General features: G+C 44.2%; 4 protein-coding genes across 4 annotated transcripts; 3 read left to right on the top strand and 1 right to left on the bottom strand.

Annotated features, from left to right (window-relative positions):
- The first annotated feature begins 417 nt into the window (after positions 1-417).
- On the top strand, positions 418-4,847 carry LOC104450034 (probable sugar phosphate/phosphate translocator At3g14410). The gene is made up of 8 exons (XM_010064423.3): positions 418-707; positions 1,282-1,389; positions 1,500-1,534; positions 2,211-2,323; positions 2,478-2,739; positions 2,846-3,114; positions 3,616-3,773; positions 4,570-4,847. The coding sequence occupies exons 1-7, from the start codon at positions 609-611 to the stop codon at positions 3,744-3,746; spliced, it is 1,017 nt and encodes a 338-aa protein (XP_010062725.1). The 5' UTR covers positions 418-608; the 3' UTR covers positions 3,747-3,773; positions 4,570-4,847.
- A 575-nt stretch (positions 4,848-5,422) lies between these two features.
- Positions 5,423-6,620, top strand: LOC104450033 (probable glutathione S-transferase). The gene is made up of 2 exons (XM_010064422.3): positions 5,423-5,912; positions 6,010-6,620. The coding sequence occupies exons 1-2, from the start codon at positions 5,598-5,600 to the stop codon at positions 6,352-6,354; spliced, it is 660 nt and encodes a 219-aa protein (XP_010062724.2). The 5' UTR covers positions 5,423-5,597; the 3' UTR covers positions 6,355-6,620.
- Positions 6,621-8,340: 1,720 nt separating this feature from the next.
- Positions 8,341-12,854, top strand: LOC104450032 (leucine-rich repeat receptor-like serine/threonine-protein kinase At1g17230). Its single transcript, XM_039314586.1, has 3 exons — positions 8,341-8,385; positions 8,717-11,651; positions 12,256-12,854. The coding sequence occupies exons 1-3, from the start codon at positions 8,341-8,343 to the stop codon at positions 12,642-12,644; spliced, it is 3,369 nt and encodes a 1,122-aa protein (XP_039170520.1). The 3' UTR covers positions 12,645-12,854.
- Positions 12,855-13,422: 568 nt separating this feature from the next.
- On the bottom strand, positions 13,423-15,236 carry LOC104450031 (serine/threonine-protein kinase WAG1). The gene has a single exon (XM_018876081.2). The coding sequence runs from the start codon at positions 15,179-15,181 to the stop codon at positions 13,646-13,648; it is 1,536 nt and encodes a 511-aa protein (XP_018731626.2). The 5' UTR covers positions 15,182-15,236; the 3' UTR covers positions 13,423-13,645.
- Between the last annotated feature and the right edge of the window lie 1,803 nt (positions 15,237-17,039).

Raw genomic sequence — 17,039 nt, 5'->3', positions numbered from 1 at the left:
CCGAATTCCTAGAGAACATATCGACAACCAGAACCCTCGCATCACAGAGGAAACAACATGAAACTATAAAGCTTTTATGTTCATGTCCTGGAAAGTGAAGGTTCCATGGAATGAAGAGGTCATATATTTGCATTAAGAACAAAGATTTAGAAAGAGAGAGAGAGAAGCAGGGGACCAACGACACAGGCAATTCTCTCGCCCTATGTTTTCAGGAATTTTCGCTGAACGCCCGACAAACTTGGACCTTTTTGGGCTTGGGCCTGACTGGCAGAAGGGCCCACCAAAAAGGCCATTATGGGGGTGGACTTCGGCCCCAGAGGTTGGGCAGTGAGACTTGGGCTTAACCACCGGCCCGGCCCGTAAGCTCTTCCCAATCTGAATCTCTTTGCTTCCAATGGTTAACGTTTGACTGTTCGCGCACGCAGTAAAGAGACTTGCAGTGTACCGAACTCGCAAGCCATTGCACTCGAAGAAGAAGAAGAAGAAGAAGAAGAAGGCTCGGTTCATTCCCCGTTGCATGAGCGAGAACTCGCGGCCGCGTCGGGCGCCGATCTCGCCAATCCACTGAAAGGTCTCCGGCCGGAGCTCCTGCGATTTGCTCGCCGCGAATGGCGGATCGGAGATCGTTCCTCAGCGAGGGAATGGTGACCTACGCCTACATCCTCCTCTACATCGCCCTCTCCAGCGGCCAGATCTTCTTCAACAAGGTCGGTTCGCTCGCCCTAACTCGCCTGCCGGCGTGGCGGCGCGCCGCCGCTCGATCGCGCCCGCATTTTTTGCGTTTTCCTGTGGATCTTAGTAGTTTAAATAGCGGGAGCTCCGTGTGCGTGCTAACGGCGCTTGGTTGGAGTCTATCGCACTTGCCCCGGTGCGGTTTGAGTGGCTAGTTGGTTTCGGAGTTGCTATGCTGGATCAGCGTAGTTCTGTAGGTTAGATGCGATCTAGATTTTGGAGCAGACGTGGTTGAACGGAGCAGAATGCGTTGAATGTTAGCTATTATGTCCGTCTTGCTCGAAGTTTTAGATTTAGGTCATGGTATGATTGGAATGGAGATTTAGTTTGTGGAATTAGGAATGAGGATCCGTGTTGAGCCAGCTGTGTTAATTCACTTTCTGTATGCAGACCGATGCTTACGTCATGAATAAATTTGCTCGCACCACACTTTAATGGCACGCTCGCTGAAGTTGCTATCTAAGGCTCAATATGCAGTGCTAGCTAGAGCATGTCCTGGAATGTATGTATGGATTCCAAACTGATGTCCACCTATGTTGTAAAATGCAGTGGGTTTTGTCATCAAAGGAGATGAATTTCCCCTATCCTCTTGGGTTGACTCTACTTCACATGGTCTTCTCCTCTGTCCTGTGTTTTCTGCTTACAAAAGTTTTCAAGGTACGTAGTATTGGGATCTGTTACAATCCTACAATCCTGTAATGTTCTTTCACTGGAAATTTCAGCTTGTTAACCCTATTTGTGGATCATGATCATTGATTTGAGTGCAGATAATGAAGGTGGATGAAGGGATGACACTAGAAATGTAAGTACTGAGATGAGTTTGGTTTTAGGGGGAAAAATTGGGGAAACTTTTTATTATTATTCTCCTATTGTATTGCAATTCTTTATTGGTAAATGCTAGAGTTTTGATATTATTTTCTTGGAATGTTACTGGCAGTTATTTCCGGGAGGTTAATTTTAATGGATCGTGTCACTTCATGAGAGATTAAATCAGCCCCTTTTCTGACTTATTTTAACAAACTATATGGTAGACTGAAGGATAAACTTTCTGGGAGTTGAGTTTCAAATTGTATATTTGCTGCTAACCAGTTGTTATTGGTAAAGCTAATTGTGGTTTTCTTCAAGTAAAATGCCTTTAGCCGCATTAATGGGACCACATTGGCATGCTGAAGAGATCTTAGTGTTATATCATCTCCCCTTTTTTCTCACAGTCAGTGCCATCACTTGTCTGCGGTAATAAAAGATGTCTGCAAGGAGCTAATTTAAACTAATCATTTAATAGAAAACATACAATTACAAGTGGTAATGTCTGTGTATGAACTAAAATACAGACCCTATAAACTTAGAGTTGGCTTTTCCTTTTGCTGGAGCCTGCTGTTCAAAAGTTCTGCGTAGTATTTGCCAAGAGCAATCTAATTTCCTAATATTGTACTAGCATGTATCATTGCCTTATATATTCTAGTTCTCTTCATCTCCAGATATTCTACCTCAGTGATCCCGATTGGTGCAATGTTCGCAATGACCCTTTGGCTGGGGAACACTGCCTACCTTTACATTTCTGTTGCATTTGCCCAGATGTTGAAGGCAATCAGTATGTTCTTTTTATTCTTCTTTAAAAGTTCTCGTAAAATTTTGTGTTCAAGTATTGAGTGAAAGTTCAGATAGTTGTGCCACGGCAGTCCATTGCTTCTTTCAGCAGATAAGTGATATTGTCCTAAAATGCTATTGCCAAATAATTTGTGCAGTGCCGGTAGCTGTTTTCGTTCTAGGAGTGGCAGCAGGACTTGAAGTGATGAGCTGCAGAATGCTTTTGATTATGTCAGTGATAAGTTTTGGAGTCTTAGTTGCATCTTATGGGGAAATGAACATAAGCTGGATTGGTGTTGTTTACCAGATGGGTGGCGTCGTTGGCGAAGCTTTGAGACTTATTTTCATGGAAATTCTGGTAAAGAGGAAAGGACTCAAGTTAAATCCTGTATCTCTTATGTATTATGTGAGCCCTTGCAGGTATGTTCCATTCTGAAACTTATTTGTCAATTTGTTTGGAAAGGAATTGGTTAGAATTAACCATGGAAACTTCTGATCATGCTGCGGGATGATCTCCTTTGTGCAGTGCGATTTGCCTATTTATCCCGTGGATCTTTCTAGAGAAACCCAAGATGGATGCTCGCGGAACATTGGACTTTCATCCCCTCATTTTGACACTCAACTCTCTGTGTACCTTTGCACTCAATTTGTCAGTTTTCCTGGTGATAACTCATACAAGTGCTCTGACCATACGTGTTGCGGGCGTTGTCAAAGATTGGGTGGTGGTGTTAGTGTCTGCCCTTCTATTCGCTGACACAAAGCTCACATTGATAAATCTTTTTGGCTATGGGATTGGTAAGTATCTGTTTTCTATACAGTGATCTAATCTTTCTTTAAGGTCTAATGTTTGCTTCTAATTCCCAAGGCTTTGTTCTCATGGATCTTCCATCCTATATCTGATCTTATAGTTACATCTTGTTTGCTAGCAAAATTGCCATGCTTGAGGATTTTACATCACATCTAAAATGTTACTGAATGCTATGTGAACATTATCTTGGATTTAATGGGACTTATTTTTAAATTATTCATGCTTAATAGAGGGATTTTTGTGTGTCTATGTAGTTGTCATTATTTTCCTCAAAAATCTCCATCACATTTGAGAGTCTAGGTCCATTAGGATCTTGCAAGCAGTGGGTTAGATAACTATGCCAGTAGCAAACTCAAGGAACTTCACTGAATTTTTTGGGGTACTAGTTCTCTTAGTATTACTTTAATATCACTGAATATACGGTGGAAAGCATAATGCTGGAGCGAGCTGAGATATGTGAAATGATACTTACAGAAATTAAATTGCAGCCATCGCTGGTGTAGCAGCATATAACAACCATAAGTTAAAGAAAGAAGCTTCTCGAGGCAGCTCTGGGGATGAGCAACATGCTGAATCTATGCAATTGACATCGTCATCAACACTGGCTTCTGAGAAGTAGAAACAAACTATTCAGAGGACACCCCAGGTATAGTTTTTGCATGCTCTACTGTCCTTTAAAATCTCCCATATCTCTTTTTTTTTCTTTTTTTCCTTCAAAAGTTGTTTACTCTTCCATTCCTTTCATTGCATCTTAAAATCTTACGACCCTGCAATTGGTCAATCACGTTCAATACCTCACTCAGGATCTTGAATGGCCCTGTTCCTGATTGATAAAACTCATTTTCAACATCTGTGCTATCTGTTTGACTCAGCATTACACGTAAATCCAAATATTTTGTCATTCACCCGAGTTTTCAAGAGCATGCCCAATTAAAAGTTTTTTGCCAGCAACAGAATCTTTGCGATTAAGATTGAAGTTGGACGTTAGTTTTCTTTTCAAGATGATATAGGAGGAAAAGGAAGAGTCTTGACAAACTTGATGTTGGCAAATTCCAAGATACGTGGTATATTTCCTATTCTTAAATTTGTTGACTTATCTCCTCTTAGTGTATTTTATTTAGTAAACTACCAACTTTAGGAATATATATAAGAGCATTATTAGTTCCTTTCTTTTGCTTGAAAAATTCGCTGTACTTTCCCTGCTCCTATCAATCCTGTACTTTTCCTATCATGCTGAGCGATCTCGTGGTCAGCTTGCTTTGAAGTATATTATCAGCGAATCCAAGATAAGCGTCTATCTTCTGGTTAATATGTATGTGTTTTTTGTGCAAACCAATTTGTAGTTTAGCTGCCTGCTTGAGAAGATCTATCTGCATTGTGTTTTGTTCATTTACAAAAATAAGTGAATTAAATTTTTGGCATGTTGCGATATAATGTTGCAGGTTCCTGCTCCTAGAGAATTCTTTTGTTTACAGTGGGACAGAACCGACCCGTGAAGTGGAGAAACTGATCCCTAGACGCGTGGCGAGCCCAACAACTGTATCATCTAATGAAGAAAATTATAATGATTCGTCTTTTCCTGGTTTTTTAAATGTTTCATATATCACACCCTGATCTGTTTGTAGAGCGAAACTGCAGAGGAAATGTTCCGTAAATCATGAAAGATCTGTGAGGTCACATCGTATGCAATTTTTAATGTCCAGAGCAATTGATAGGATGATGTCATGATGTATGTAGATGCAAATAGAAGTCCCTCGTAGTATGCAAAATCAGTGATGTGAAAACCAGAAAAATATTTCCCCAAGACTCGACTCTTCACCAAGGGCAAAAAGATCATAGAGAACATAACTCGTGGAGAAAAGGACTGGAATATTCAGGATTATGGAGATGCGGGGCCTATCTCGGATGTGGTATGATCGCTATCGACTGTTGTTATTCGGACTGATAGAATATTATATATTAGATATTAGATAAAGTCATAGACATAACTTGCATTCATCAGAGCCTGCTTTTTCTGTGAGAGTTGATTCGGGGGACCGACCTTATTGTGATGGATCGGATAATAGATGATAATTCCGCAATTCGAACCCACTTAAGCATGACCTCACCGGATCTGAATCGAGTGTTTTTCCATTTTGACACGGCTCTGAAGTCCAGGAATGACGATTAGGGGTGGGTGTAGGGTCCAAGTCTGCTGAAAGACTAAGCGAGCTTTTATAACGCATCTCTTTGGCCTCCAATATCCTTTAAAGAAAGAGATGGAACACACTAGATGAGGAAATGCAAGGGGATAATGGCATCTGCATCTCTCTGGAACGTCCCAGAGCTTGCATTAACTAGTCTAAACCGACTTATAGGAAACCTTCTATATATACCCAACCCAATTCTGGCGTCTCCCTCAAATCAGAAGCGACCTCCGCAACATATTAAGCTGCATTACAGTTCATCAACTTCTCTCTTGAAGAAACAAATGGCTGAAGAGGTGATTCTTTTGGATTTCTGGCCCAGCCCATTTGGGATGAGGGTGAGAATTGCTCTGGCGGAGAAAGGGATCGCCTATGATTACAAGGAAGAGGACCTGAAGAACAAGAGCCCTCTGCTCCTGGCGATGAACCCCGTCCACAAAAAAATCCCAGTCCTCATCCACAATGGGAAGCCCGTCTGCGAGTCTCTCATCGCGGTTCAGTATATCGACGAGGTGTGGCACGATAAGTCGCCGCTGCTGCCGTCCGATCCTTACGAGAGAGCTCAAGCCCGATTCTGGGCTGACTACGTTGACAAGAAGGTAAGCGCTTCTTTTGTCAATCCACGACACTTAGCATGTCGACACAAGAGCTTTTGAACGTGTTAAAACATGGCCGTGGTGTCATCTTGAAATGCAGATATATGACCTTGGACGGAAAATATGGTCCACGAAAGGAGAGGAGCAAGAGGCGGCGAAGAAGGAGTTCGTGGAGAGCCTCAAGCTTTTGGAAGGGGAGCTTGGGGACAAGCCCTTCTTCGGAGGGCAGGCCTTTGGGTTCGTGGACGTGGCTCTCGTCCCGTTCTACAGCTGGTTCTATGCGTACGAGACTTGCGGGGGTTTCAGCATCGAGGCCGAGTGCCCCAAGCTCGTTGCGTGGGCCAAGAGGTGCTTGCTCCGAGAGAGCGTGTCCAAGTCCCTTCCTGACCCTGAGAAAGTTCATGGGTTCGTGCTGGAGCTCAAGAAAAAGTATGGGGTCGAGTGAGCTGAAGTTTTCAGGTTGGAATAGAATGGGGCTCATTTTGATCTCCTGCTTTCTGTAAGGGATATATATATATGTATGTATGTATGTATGTATGTATGTATGTATGTATAGTTTGTGATTAAGAACCTAATAGCACGTTCTTCGCCTAATAATGTGTAATTATAAAGTTGCGGAACACTGCTCTACGTCATGTCTGTAATTCTTCTAATGGAGTTCGAGCATCACATCGACAAATAATCTGGTCATCCTCAGCCAGTTATGGGCAAGTACGCTTGGATTCAATCCCATCATAAATGATGTTAGGCATCGATTGATTTCGCTTGTTGTCTTTAGAACCTATTTGTCATGAGGAATAGATTAGTATGATCAAAATTATGAATTGTTAAAGGTTTATTAAAAGAAATTAATAAAATAAAAAGATTATGACTTGAATTGGCATTAATAGAATAGATTTAAATTTTTTTGATTATTTTCTTGTATTTTTGTACTTGCATAAAATCGAGATATTTTGTAATTAAAATAGAGAGGTTTATTTCTTTCATGGATCAGACATGATCAAGTTTTATTAGGAAAGTAATAGCATGGAATTCAGGGGCTTCGCCCTCTTTTCTTATCCCAAAAAATTATGAAGAAGAAGAAATCGAGAGTTGAGTAAAGATTCTACGTTTCGTCTCGAGAGTACGCCACGGCCATAAGCATAAGCGCCGGCGCGTAACTCGGTATTGCGCAAAAACATACGGCGCTTTGGCGCTTCCTTCCACATACACTAACCACCAAGATATAGTCAACTTATGATATGTTCAATCACTTAGGATATGTCGATCTCATAAAATCGGATGTCCTCTCGTATGCTCTTTTCAGAGAATTTAACGTGCAGAGGGGCTCATCGCCATCCACAGTGGATGAGTGCGATCCCCCCCCGTCGTAGGCTGTCCTCCGGCCCGGCAGAATGCATTTTTCTCGCAGTGTCATGAGTGAACCTCACGTGTTTTTGCTTTCTTCTCTCGGTGCAATCGAATATTTTCTCAGATCTTCCATCTATGGCGTAGAGCACTCGTCCGATTGCGAAGATAATTATACCATGCATGGCTGAGCTTGGCCACCGGCACACTTGCCTTTCTGCAGAAAAGATATCTTTACTCCGTGTGATCCGAACGAAAAAAGATTTGAACTTTTCTGCGGTCGTATGTTGAGCTTGAAGAGGTGAGGTTGGCAAATGGAAGACGATGGAGCATGGGAAAGATTCCAAATCACTCCACCACCGAGCGAGAGCGTAACGGTCCTTCGGATAATCATCACCTTCTTGACTTGCCCACCCCGAAAAGAAGGAGAAAAAGAAAAGGGGAGAGAGAGAGGGAGAGGGAGAGAGAGAAACGTAGAGGTGCGGAACAAACCCAACTTGGCAGGCCCAGCAAAAATGGCGGAGATTTGTGAATCTTCGAAATCTGTATGAACTGTCCCAATCAATCCTCACCGTTTAAAGCAAGAGAAGACCCATCGATAATCCGTGCCCAAAGATCACGCCTTTTTGGTCATTTCGTCCGAGGGCACAGTGCTGTTCCGCGTGGGAGCTGCACAAACAACACCACGTTGGTGAGTGGGTGTTCCAGAATTTGCTGAAGGAGACGAAGATGAAGCTGGTACCCATTTTCAGTGAATAGAGAGAGAGAGAGAGAGAGAGAGCATCACTGTGTTGTAAAGTGAAGAGTTGACGCGTTACACAGCTGAGAGATCGTGACTTTCATGGTATTTATCCACTTGCTTGCCTTCATCAATCAATCAATACCCCTTCTCTTTCCTTTCTCTTTTTTTCCCATTCTCATGGTATCTACTCTCTCTCTCTCTCTCTCTGTGTGAAGGGTTAGGTGGGTGTTCCTCTCTCTCTCTCTCTCTCTCCTTAGCGGTGCCTTTATTGATGGCTTCACAGGGTTTATTTATCTTCTCTGTTCTCTAGGACTTCTTGCCTCAATTCCAGTGCTGTCGCAAATGGCGATCCTTATCACTGCTTTAGGTGATCCTATACTTCTCTCTGTTCGTGACTGTTTTGCATGTTCGGGTTGCGTACCTAGCTGATGCTCCTCTTTCTCAAAATTAGTTTCCCTAATTCCCCTGAATTCTGTTTGCCTTGAATATCAAATTGACAGCTGGGATTTTACTTGTTTCCGTTTGGTTCATTATGTCTTATCAATCGAACCATCAAAAACCCAATGTCACAGTGCTTTTGATCACATATCGCTTTCTCAACCAGCTTCCTCCTATCACATGAACAAGAAATTAGACTTGAACAACCTCTGACCTCTGATCGAGCACCCGAGTCCTAGAATGTTTTTTGCAGACATTTTTCGTATTTTTGTCTCGTTAGGAATGTCGGGCCGAGGGAGTTCTGCCGTCCGAAAGGAGATTCTTCATCGCGGCGCTTATACTTCCATTCTATGTCCTAGTTGTGACTTGTCTGAATGAAGAGGGTAGTACGCTTTTGGAGTTCAAGAGCTCGCTTATCGACCCCAATGACAACCTTCAAAACTGGAATTTCTCAGATCCAGACCCCTGCAACTGGACAGGAATAGCATGTTCGGTTGATTCCAAGGTAATTTCTGTCAATCTTCATCGCCTTAGCTTGTCCGGTTCTTTGTCTCCAATCCTCTGTGGCATGCCTGAATTAGTGGAGCTGAATGTGTCCAAGAACCTGTTTTCTGGTCCCATTCCTCCAGAAATCGCTCAATGTGGTAAATTAGAAATCCTAGACCTTTGCACAAATAAGTTTCATGGAGAATTACCTGTTCCGCTCTCCAATATTACCACTCTCAGAAAGCTCTCCCTTTGCGAGAACTACCTATATGGTGACATACCATCGGAAATTGGGAGACTAAGCATGCTCGAAGAGCTCGAACTTTATAGTAACAACTTGACTGGCCCAATACCCCAAACGATCGGCAATCTGAAAAGCCTCAGGATCATTAGGGCAGGTTCGAATTCTCTTTCGGGCGTGATACCTTCGGAAATTGGTGAGTGCGAGAGTTTGCAGGTTCTGGGGTTGGCACAGAATAGGCTTCAGGGTCCTCTCCCTAGAGAACTTTATAAACTTCAAAATCTGAGCTCTCTACTTCTTTACCAAAACATTTTATCTGGCGAGATTCCTCCTGAAATGGGGAATATGAGCAATCTGGAGTTGCTTGCATTGTATAAGAATTCTCTGAGTGGAGCTATTCCCAAGGAATTTGGAAAGCTAACCCGGCTAAAGAGGTTGTACCTCTACACCAATGAGTTGAATGGAACAATTCCACGAGAGCTAGGGGATTGCGTAAGCGCTGTTGAAATCGATCTCTCTGAAAACCAGTTAAGCGGGATCATTCCAAAAGAGCTGGGTCGAATCCCCAACCTCCGCTTGGTTCATCTCTTCGAGAACCTGCTTCAGGGAAGCATTCCTAGTGAGCTGGGGCAACTCAGACTGTTGGAAAGCCTAGACCTGTCAATAAATAACTTGACGGGCACAATTCCTATAGGGCTTCAGAACCTCACTTATCTAATTGACTTCCAACTTTTTGACAATCAGCTACATGGAACTATACCTCCTCTTCTCGGTCTGAACACTAATCTTTCCATTCTTGACCTGTCAGCAAATAAGCTTGTTGGAAGAATACCTGCACACCTCTGCCAGTACCAAAGTTTAATGTTCCTTAGCATTGGGTCCAACCATTTATCTGGGAATATCCCTCACAATTTGAAAGTTTGCAAGTCTCTTGCTCGGTTGATGCTAGGGGACAATCAGCTCACTGGAAGCCTTCCTGTTGAACTCCAGAAGCTTCAAAACCTTTCCGCTCTCGAACTCCAGCAAAACCGGTTTTCAGGGTTAATTCCACCAGGGCTCAGGAACCTCCCCAAGTTAGAGAGGCTCCTCTTATCAGATAACAACTTTGTGGGTGTGATACCTCCTGAACTTGGAGATTTGGTGCAGCTTGTGGCATTCAATGTCTCTTCCAACAGACTCTCAGGTAGTATTCCTCTTGAACTTGGGAACTGCATTAGGCTACAGAGGCTTGATCTCAGCCGAAACAGGTTCAGCGGTTCTCTGCCGAAAGAACTCGGGATGCTTGTCAACCTGGAACTGCTCAAATTATCTGATAATAGATTGACAGGTCAAATACCAAGTACCTTGGGAAATTTAAGACGGCTTACGGAGTTACAGATGGGGGGGAACTTATTTTCAGGCGGGATTCCTTTTGAGTTCGGTCATCTTACAGCTCTCCAGATCGCCCTGAATGTCAGCCATAATAATTTAACTGGGAGTATCCCTGAACAGTTGGGGAACTTGCAGATGCTGGAGTCTCTCTACTTGAACGATAATCAACTTGTTGGCGAAATCCCCAATATGATTGGGGAGCTTCTCAGCCTTTTGGTCTGTAACCTCTCTAATAATAACTTGGTAGGAATGGTACCAAACACTCCCGTGTTTCGGAGAATGAATTCCACAAATTTTTCTGGCAACAATGGATTATGCATTTCAAATTCCAGCTGTTACTATCCATCAACAGCACCTTCTCTGACACCAGGATCAAACAGGATGAAACAAGGTTCGTCCAAGGAGAAAATCGTGAGCATTGTCTTGCTGATAGTAGTTTCTGCAACTCTGATAGTTGTAGTCAGCATTTGTCGGGCATTCAATCACACGGCGCCCGAATTTGTTTCTCTGGAAGATAAAACAAAGCCTGACTCATTGAATCCTTATTACTTTCCAAGGGCCGGGCTTAAATATCAGGACCTCCTAGAAGCCACTGAAAATTTTTCAGAGAGTGCAGTTATAGGAAGAGGAGCCTGTGGTACAGTGTACAAGGCTGTAATGCCTGATGGCAAGGTCATAGCCGTGAAGAGATTAAGGTCGCGTGGAGAGGGAGCCAGTGCTGATGGCAGCTTCAGAGCCGAGATTTCAACCCTTGGAAAGATCAGGCATCGGAACATCGTGAAACTCTATGGCTTCTGCTGCAGTCAAAGCTCTAATCTTCTCCTATACGAGTACATGGCCAATGGGAGCTTAGGAGAACAGCTTCATTCCAGTGAACAGGTGTGCTTGCTTGACTGGAATGACCGTTATAAAATTGCTTTAGGAGCAGCAGAGGGCTTGTGCTACCTCCACTATGATTGCAAGCCTCAAATCATCCACCGTGACATCAAATCCAACAACATCTTACTCGATGAATTGCTCGAGGCTCATGTTGGGGATTTTGGCTTGGCGAAGTTGATTGACTCCTTCTCAAAGTCCATGTCTGCTGTTGCAGGTTCATATGGCTACATAGCCCCAGGTAAGAACGAAGTGCCCTGAAACCCTGTGAACGGTGTGTTGTATGTCTGATTTCTAATTCAATCTTCTTCAATTATATGCTGATTTATCTGTGGGAAATGTGCTCTCTTCCTCTGCCGATACTGCTGTATTAACAGTCATCAATCATGTTTTCCTATCACCCTCCATGCTCAAAATATTTTCATGAACTCTTGTTTGTTCATTTACTAATCCCTTTGCTTGCTTGCTTTATAATTGGATTATCACCTGAGAGAGATGGCATTATGGAGTTTCCACTGGAAGCATTCTCTGATTACTATACGAAAGCAAATTTTAGAATAACAGTTCTATGAGTTAATGTTCCTTAAATGTGAACCATAATCACTAATTCAAGGTCAAGAATAGTATTGAAAAATAAGTTATATATCTAACTCTTTTTATGATCTTTAACTGGCTAATTGCTGGCATATTCTCCTCAAAATATGTCAGTACTGTGAAAAGGCAAGATTCTATAATTGTAGTGGTGCTATCTTGTAGGTCACATGTTCCATGATACCGTTTGAACCGTTATTATGTTTTGCTCTGCCAAATTTAGCTCAATTGCTTGTGTTTTTTTTTCCCTCCAGAATATGCATATACAATGAAAGTTACAGAAAAATGCGACATATATAGCTTTGGGGTAGTTCTCTTGGAGCTCATTACCGGGAAAACTCCTGTTCAACCCCTTGAGCAGGGAGGGGACCTAGTTTCCTGGGTGAGGAGATCAGTCCGTGATGCAGTGCCAGCACCCGAAATATTTGACAAGCGGCTAGATTTGACTGAAAAGAGCACCGTTGATGAGATGTCTCTATTCCTCAAAATCGCATTGTTCTGCACGAGCACTACCCCGCTCAATCGGCCAACAATGAAGGAGGTGATCATGATGATGATTGATGCCAGGGAATTGCTGAGCGATTCTGCAGCGTCTCCAACATCTGAAACCGCTCTAGAAGAAGCAGCCTTTTCCAAATGTTAGTACTTTTCCAAACCATTCCAGATTTTCATGTTATTTTCTGCAGCATAAGTTACTTCAGATGGTTGCTATCTAAGAGCCAAATGCTTAACATTAGAACTTGTTACCGTTTCATGCCCGAATCAGTCGCAAATGGGCACAGAATTACTTTCAGAGGCATCATTGGAAAAATGCAATTCTGACTCTGCAGGTTCGCTCATGATTTTGCTCAAACGCTAGTTTGTAGTGTAACTACAAATATTGTCTCCCTGGTCTCTGTAGGATCACTGAAGGCAAGGTGATAAGTCTTCTCTCCCACCACCTTGTGCTCTGGCCATCCACATATATTTCGCAATCATCTTGCTCGACTCTACGAGATAATAATATAATCAGTCATTCAGCATTCGACGTTGTATCTGCAACGGCCAGATACCCTTTTTTCCTGCCTGATATAACTTCACATCTTGCATCAACAAGCCAAACGGCTTTTGGCTTATGGCTCCACCAGCATTTGCATACTCCGGTCTTCGTAACGATACTTTTGGAAAGAGCAAAGACTGAGCATGAAAAGATCCGAACTTGGAACTGTAGACAACTGCATATCCAGATGATTTTTCTAAGTTCTCACCCCCAGAAAATGATCATTACTGCTTTATCTGTGCAAATCGATATCATCAACGAAGATCCATTGGTCCAGATCTGGATCAAGAACCGATAGAAAGCCCCGGCGCACTGGCTTGATTTCCAGATTCCTGAATAATAATAACAGTAATGTACCCGTGATCGATTGCAGATAGACAAATTTAAAGAAATCACAAACTCGGACTCCAACAATTTTGTAACCTCGATTCATATACATCCATACAATCTGTCTGTCCATATACATAGCAAAATACAATCCCACCGAAACTTGGAGAAGTTTGGTTGCCATCACTACCCGCTTTACAAAATCCTGAACTCCCAAGGCAAAGTCAAAAGAGTGTGGAAAACTTTCGGAAAAAAAGGAACCCCCGAGTAAGATTGTGTCACATCTTATGAGAACTGCTATTCTTAACGTAGTATTGATAGTAATTGCTGTTGCTCCGACTGGGGTTTCTCGAGTAATAGTACTTCGACGTAGATCTTTTGCTACTTCTCATGAAGTACTCCAGCCCCTTCCACCACCAGCGCCGCCGCTTGTGATGCGGCGCGATGCTCGCGACGTGGCCCGCGTGCGGCTTCGGCTTCCTGACGAGCCCCGGGACCTCCGGCGGCCGATAGCTCCTGATCAGCGGCCAATTGATCCCGTCGAAGAAGGGGTGGCGCTTAACGTCGGTGGCGCCCCGGGCGCAGCCTAGCCGCCTCCGCGGGTCCTTCACCAACAGCTTCTCTATCAAGTCCCGCGCCTCGGCCATGCCGGCTTCCTCTCGCTCCGCCGCCGCGGGGAACCTCACCTGCTTGCTCGAGGCTATGTTGCGCAGGGTGCTCTCCTTGCTCCCGCCCTTGAACGGCGTCGTCCCGTGCAACAGTTCGTACAGCAAGATCCCGAAGGCCCACCAGTCGACGCCGTTGCCGTGCCCGTTCCCGGAGACCAGCTCGGGGGCGAGGTACTCGTGGGTCCCGACGCAGCACCTCGAGTAGGCCGCCGTGGGCTCCGCCGCGAACTCCGCGACCACCTCTCTCCACGCTTCTCCCCGCTTGACCGAGCCGTAGATGCAGGAGGAGGAGGACGAGAGCTTTCGGCCCTTCCTCCTCGTCGTCCTGGGCGACGTGGGCCCCGCTCGGGTGTTGAAAGTGGGGACCACGTCGGCCTTGAAGCACAAATCGAAGTCGGACAGCATGATGTGGCCATCCTCACGTAAGAGGATGTTCTCGGGCTTGAGGTCTCTGTACACGACCCCGAGCGCGTGCAGGTACTCGAGGGCGACGAGGACTTCGGCGGCGAAGAACCTGACCGCCTGGACCGAGAGGCGGTTGCCGGGCTGCCGGCGGAGGAGGGAGTGGAGGTCGCCGCCGGGGCAGTAGTCGATGAGGAGGCAGGTGTAGTGAGAGACGTTGATGTGGGCGTAGAGGGTGGGCAGGAAAGGGTGGTCCAGCGCGGAGAGGATCTCCGCCTCCATCTGGACGTGGGACAGCTTCTTGCCGGTCAAAAAGTCGCGGTCGACGACCTTGAGGGCGAAGCTGGCGGAGTGGCAGTCGCGGAGGCGGCACAGGTAGACGCGGCCGAGGTTGCCGGTGCCGAGGTGTCGGAGCAGCTTGAGGTGGCGGAGGTGGAGGCGGCCGTCGGAGGAGAGCGTGGTGGCGGCCTTGATGGCGGACCAGTTGGGGTCGGACCGGCGGTGGGGGCGGCGGTGGAGGAGGGAGGCGGCGACGGCGGAGGAGGAGGAGGAGGAGGGGGCGGATGCGGAGGCGGAGGAGGTGGAGAGGCGGTCGTTGAAGCTGAGGGTGAGGCTGCTGCGGGCTAAGCTGCTGCGGGCGCTGGAGCAGGCGAAGGTGCGGTCGGTGGCGGCGGTGGAGGCGAGGCTGGTGAAGCTGAGGTCGAGGTCGGTTTCCGCCGACGGGAAAAGCGTGTCGTCGTCCATGTCCGGCCGGAGATCGACTACTCGCGATATAGAGAGAGAGAGAGAGCTCTGAGTCTTCTCTGCGATTGTGAAGCTATGGTGGCTTCGTTGGTTTACTCATATAGGAGAGAGAGAGAGAGAGAGAGATCATTGACATATATTAATCAAATAATTTCCTATGCAATTTCATTGAGATTCAATCGAAAATCATCTTTAGACCAGAAAAAAATATAATATCGTCGGCTTACTAACAAAATGTAAATCGTAATTGTCACTCCACTGCTGTTAATAAGCAGCATATGCACGCAAGTATATTCTCACTTGAGCAAACTTATATTATACGTATTTTCGTGTAAATAATTAGTTAAGTCGTACCGACATTATGTGAATCTTCCTCTTATGATTAGAGAAGGCAAAGCTCCTGGTTCGTATTATGTAATAATGCAAAATATAGGGGCTCAATAACGGCTAAAATCCTAATTGCCGTTGCTGTATGTCATAAGGAGATTTAATTTGTAATTAATAATATATTTGTTATAATCAGATGATATAATAAAAATCATGAATTACATTGTCTATTTGCACATTTAAACTCATTAAAATCAAGCAAACACCTAAAAGAGGGGCGAGTATTAATTGGAAGCAAGATGGGCGCAAAACTTGTGAGAAATGTTCTCCTCGTAAGAAGAATGATCAACATCTTGCAAATAGCGAGACTTGTGAAGGACGTTAATTGGGAATGCTTTATAATAAAATATCTACACTGATAGAATCAAGAAGATGGGTGGTTTCTTAGCAGAATATCTCAATGATATCACATAATTTTATGAAATTACAGCGAACGAGACCAATCGTGAAAGATGAGCCATAAATGTTCCGTGGTATTTTTTGTCAGTCGCAAGCCTCTTGAGCTAAGGATAAAATGACTAAAAATATCTTTTGAGATCATGATGTGTGTGGGACTTTGAAATGTCGCCTTCCAATCGTGGTACTAGCAAAATGTACCTTGATAATGCAATCGCTAGTCAAGGCATTGCATTATACAATTCTCTCATGAACTTCAAATGAATGACAATGCAAAACTAAAAGAAATCTTTATAGAGAAAATGATACAATAATATTTGGGTGAGCAGGAGAATTGGACCGAATTGGAGATCACTAGAATTATATCGAATTTAATAGTTTCAGCTTGTAAGAGTTGAAATAAGTAAATATTAGTTCGATTTTTAATTTCAGGCGTGTATTCACCATCTCTTTTGCTTGGAATCAATATTGTATGATTTGAGAAACGTGACTAGTGAGGCCGTCTGGTTGATCCAACTATAGTTTGGGGATGAAAACAAAGAACTCGTCAGGTTGACCCAACTGGGTCGGGTTTTTCCTTTTTCTTTTTTCATTTTCATTTTTTCCTTTTGCCCCTGCATGAGAATTATTAATTAATTAAGGTTAAATAAAGAATTATAAAAGGGCGATGGGTTTTTCCGAAGGGAAGACAAGGAATGGGCCCGCCGAATTAATTTATTTTGGGGAATGAGGAAACTGGGAGGGGGGTAGGTTCGGGGAATTGAAGGCCGCTGACAAAATTTCATTTAAGCCGCGTTGGTACATCGGGAGCAGTGGCTTGAAATGACGTTAATTAATAAATTCATCGAATTATTTTACAATTTTTTTTTTTTTTTAAAGTCCTGAGGAAGATAAACTCTCCGAAGAACGGCTTGTCGGCCGCACGACACTGGCACTTGCCGAGCAGCGAGCGATGACTTTCTTACAACGTAGTCGTGAATTTTTTGTTTTTATTGTTTTTGGTTTTGGGTCGAAACGTAGTCGTTAAGTTGCTGCGCTGAAAATGACATCGTAGCCGATCCCAGTTGTAAACAGA

This window comes from Eucalyptus grandis, chromosome 6 (genome assembly GCF_016545825.1).
Source record: "Eucalyptus grandis isolate ANBG69807.140 chromosome 6, ASM1654582v1, whole genome shotgun sequence".
NCBI lineage: Eukaryota > Viridiplantae > Streptophyta > Magnoliopsida > Myrtales > Myrtaceae > Eucalyptus > Eucalyptus grandis.
The sequence above is the reverse complement of the archived record's forward strand: the minus strand, read 5'-3'. Positions and strand labels throughout refer to the sequence as shown.

What these genes read in the sequence shown, in the direction of transcription:
- LOC104450032 (XM_039314586.1), top strand. Translation starts at nt 8,341, where the DNA reads ATGGCGATCCTTATCACTGCTTTAGGTGATCCTATACTTCTCTCT. An exon ending in GTGATCCTATACTTCTCTCT is followed by an intron (nt 8,386 to 8,716) that starts GTTCGTGACTGT and finishes TTGTCTCGTTAG; the next exon opens with GAATGTCGGGCCGAGGGAGT. An exon ending in ATATGGCTACATAGCCCCAG is followed by an intron (nt 11,652 to 12,255) that starts GTAAGAACGAAG and finishes TTTTCCCTCCAG; the next exon opens with AATATGCATATACAATGAAA.
- LOC104450034 (XM_010064423.3), top strand. Translation starts at nt 609, where the DNA reads ATGGCGGATCGGAGATCGTTCCTCAGCGAGGGAATGGTGACCTACGCC. An exon ending in CCAGATGTTGAAGGCAATCA is followed by an intron (nt 2,324 to 2,477) that starts GTATGTTCTTTT and finishes TAATTTGTGCAG; the next exon opens with TGCCGGTAGCTGTTTTCGTT. An exon ending in TATTATGTGAGCCCTTGCAG is followed by an intron (nt 2,740 to 2,845) that starts GTATGTTCCATT and finishes TCCTTTGTGCAG; the next exon opens with TGCGATTTGCCTATTTATCC.
- LOC104450031 (XM_018876081.2), bottom strand. Translation starts at nt 15,181, where the DNA reads ATGGACGACGACACGCTTTTCCCGTCGGCGGAAACCGACCTCGACCTC.
- LOC104450033 (XM_010064422.3), top strand. Translation starts at nt 5,598, where the DNA reads ATGGCTGAAGAGGTGATTCTTTTGGATTTCTGGCCCAGCCCATTTGGG. An exon ending in CTGACTACGTTGACAAGAAG is followed by an intron (nt 5,913 to 6,009) that starts GTAAGCGCTTCT and finishes CTTGAAATGCAG; the next exon opens with ATATATGACCTTGGACGGAA.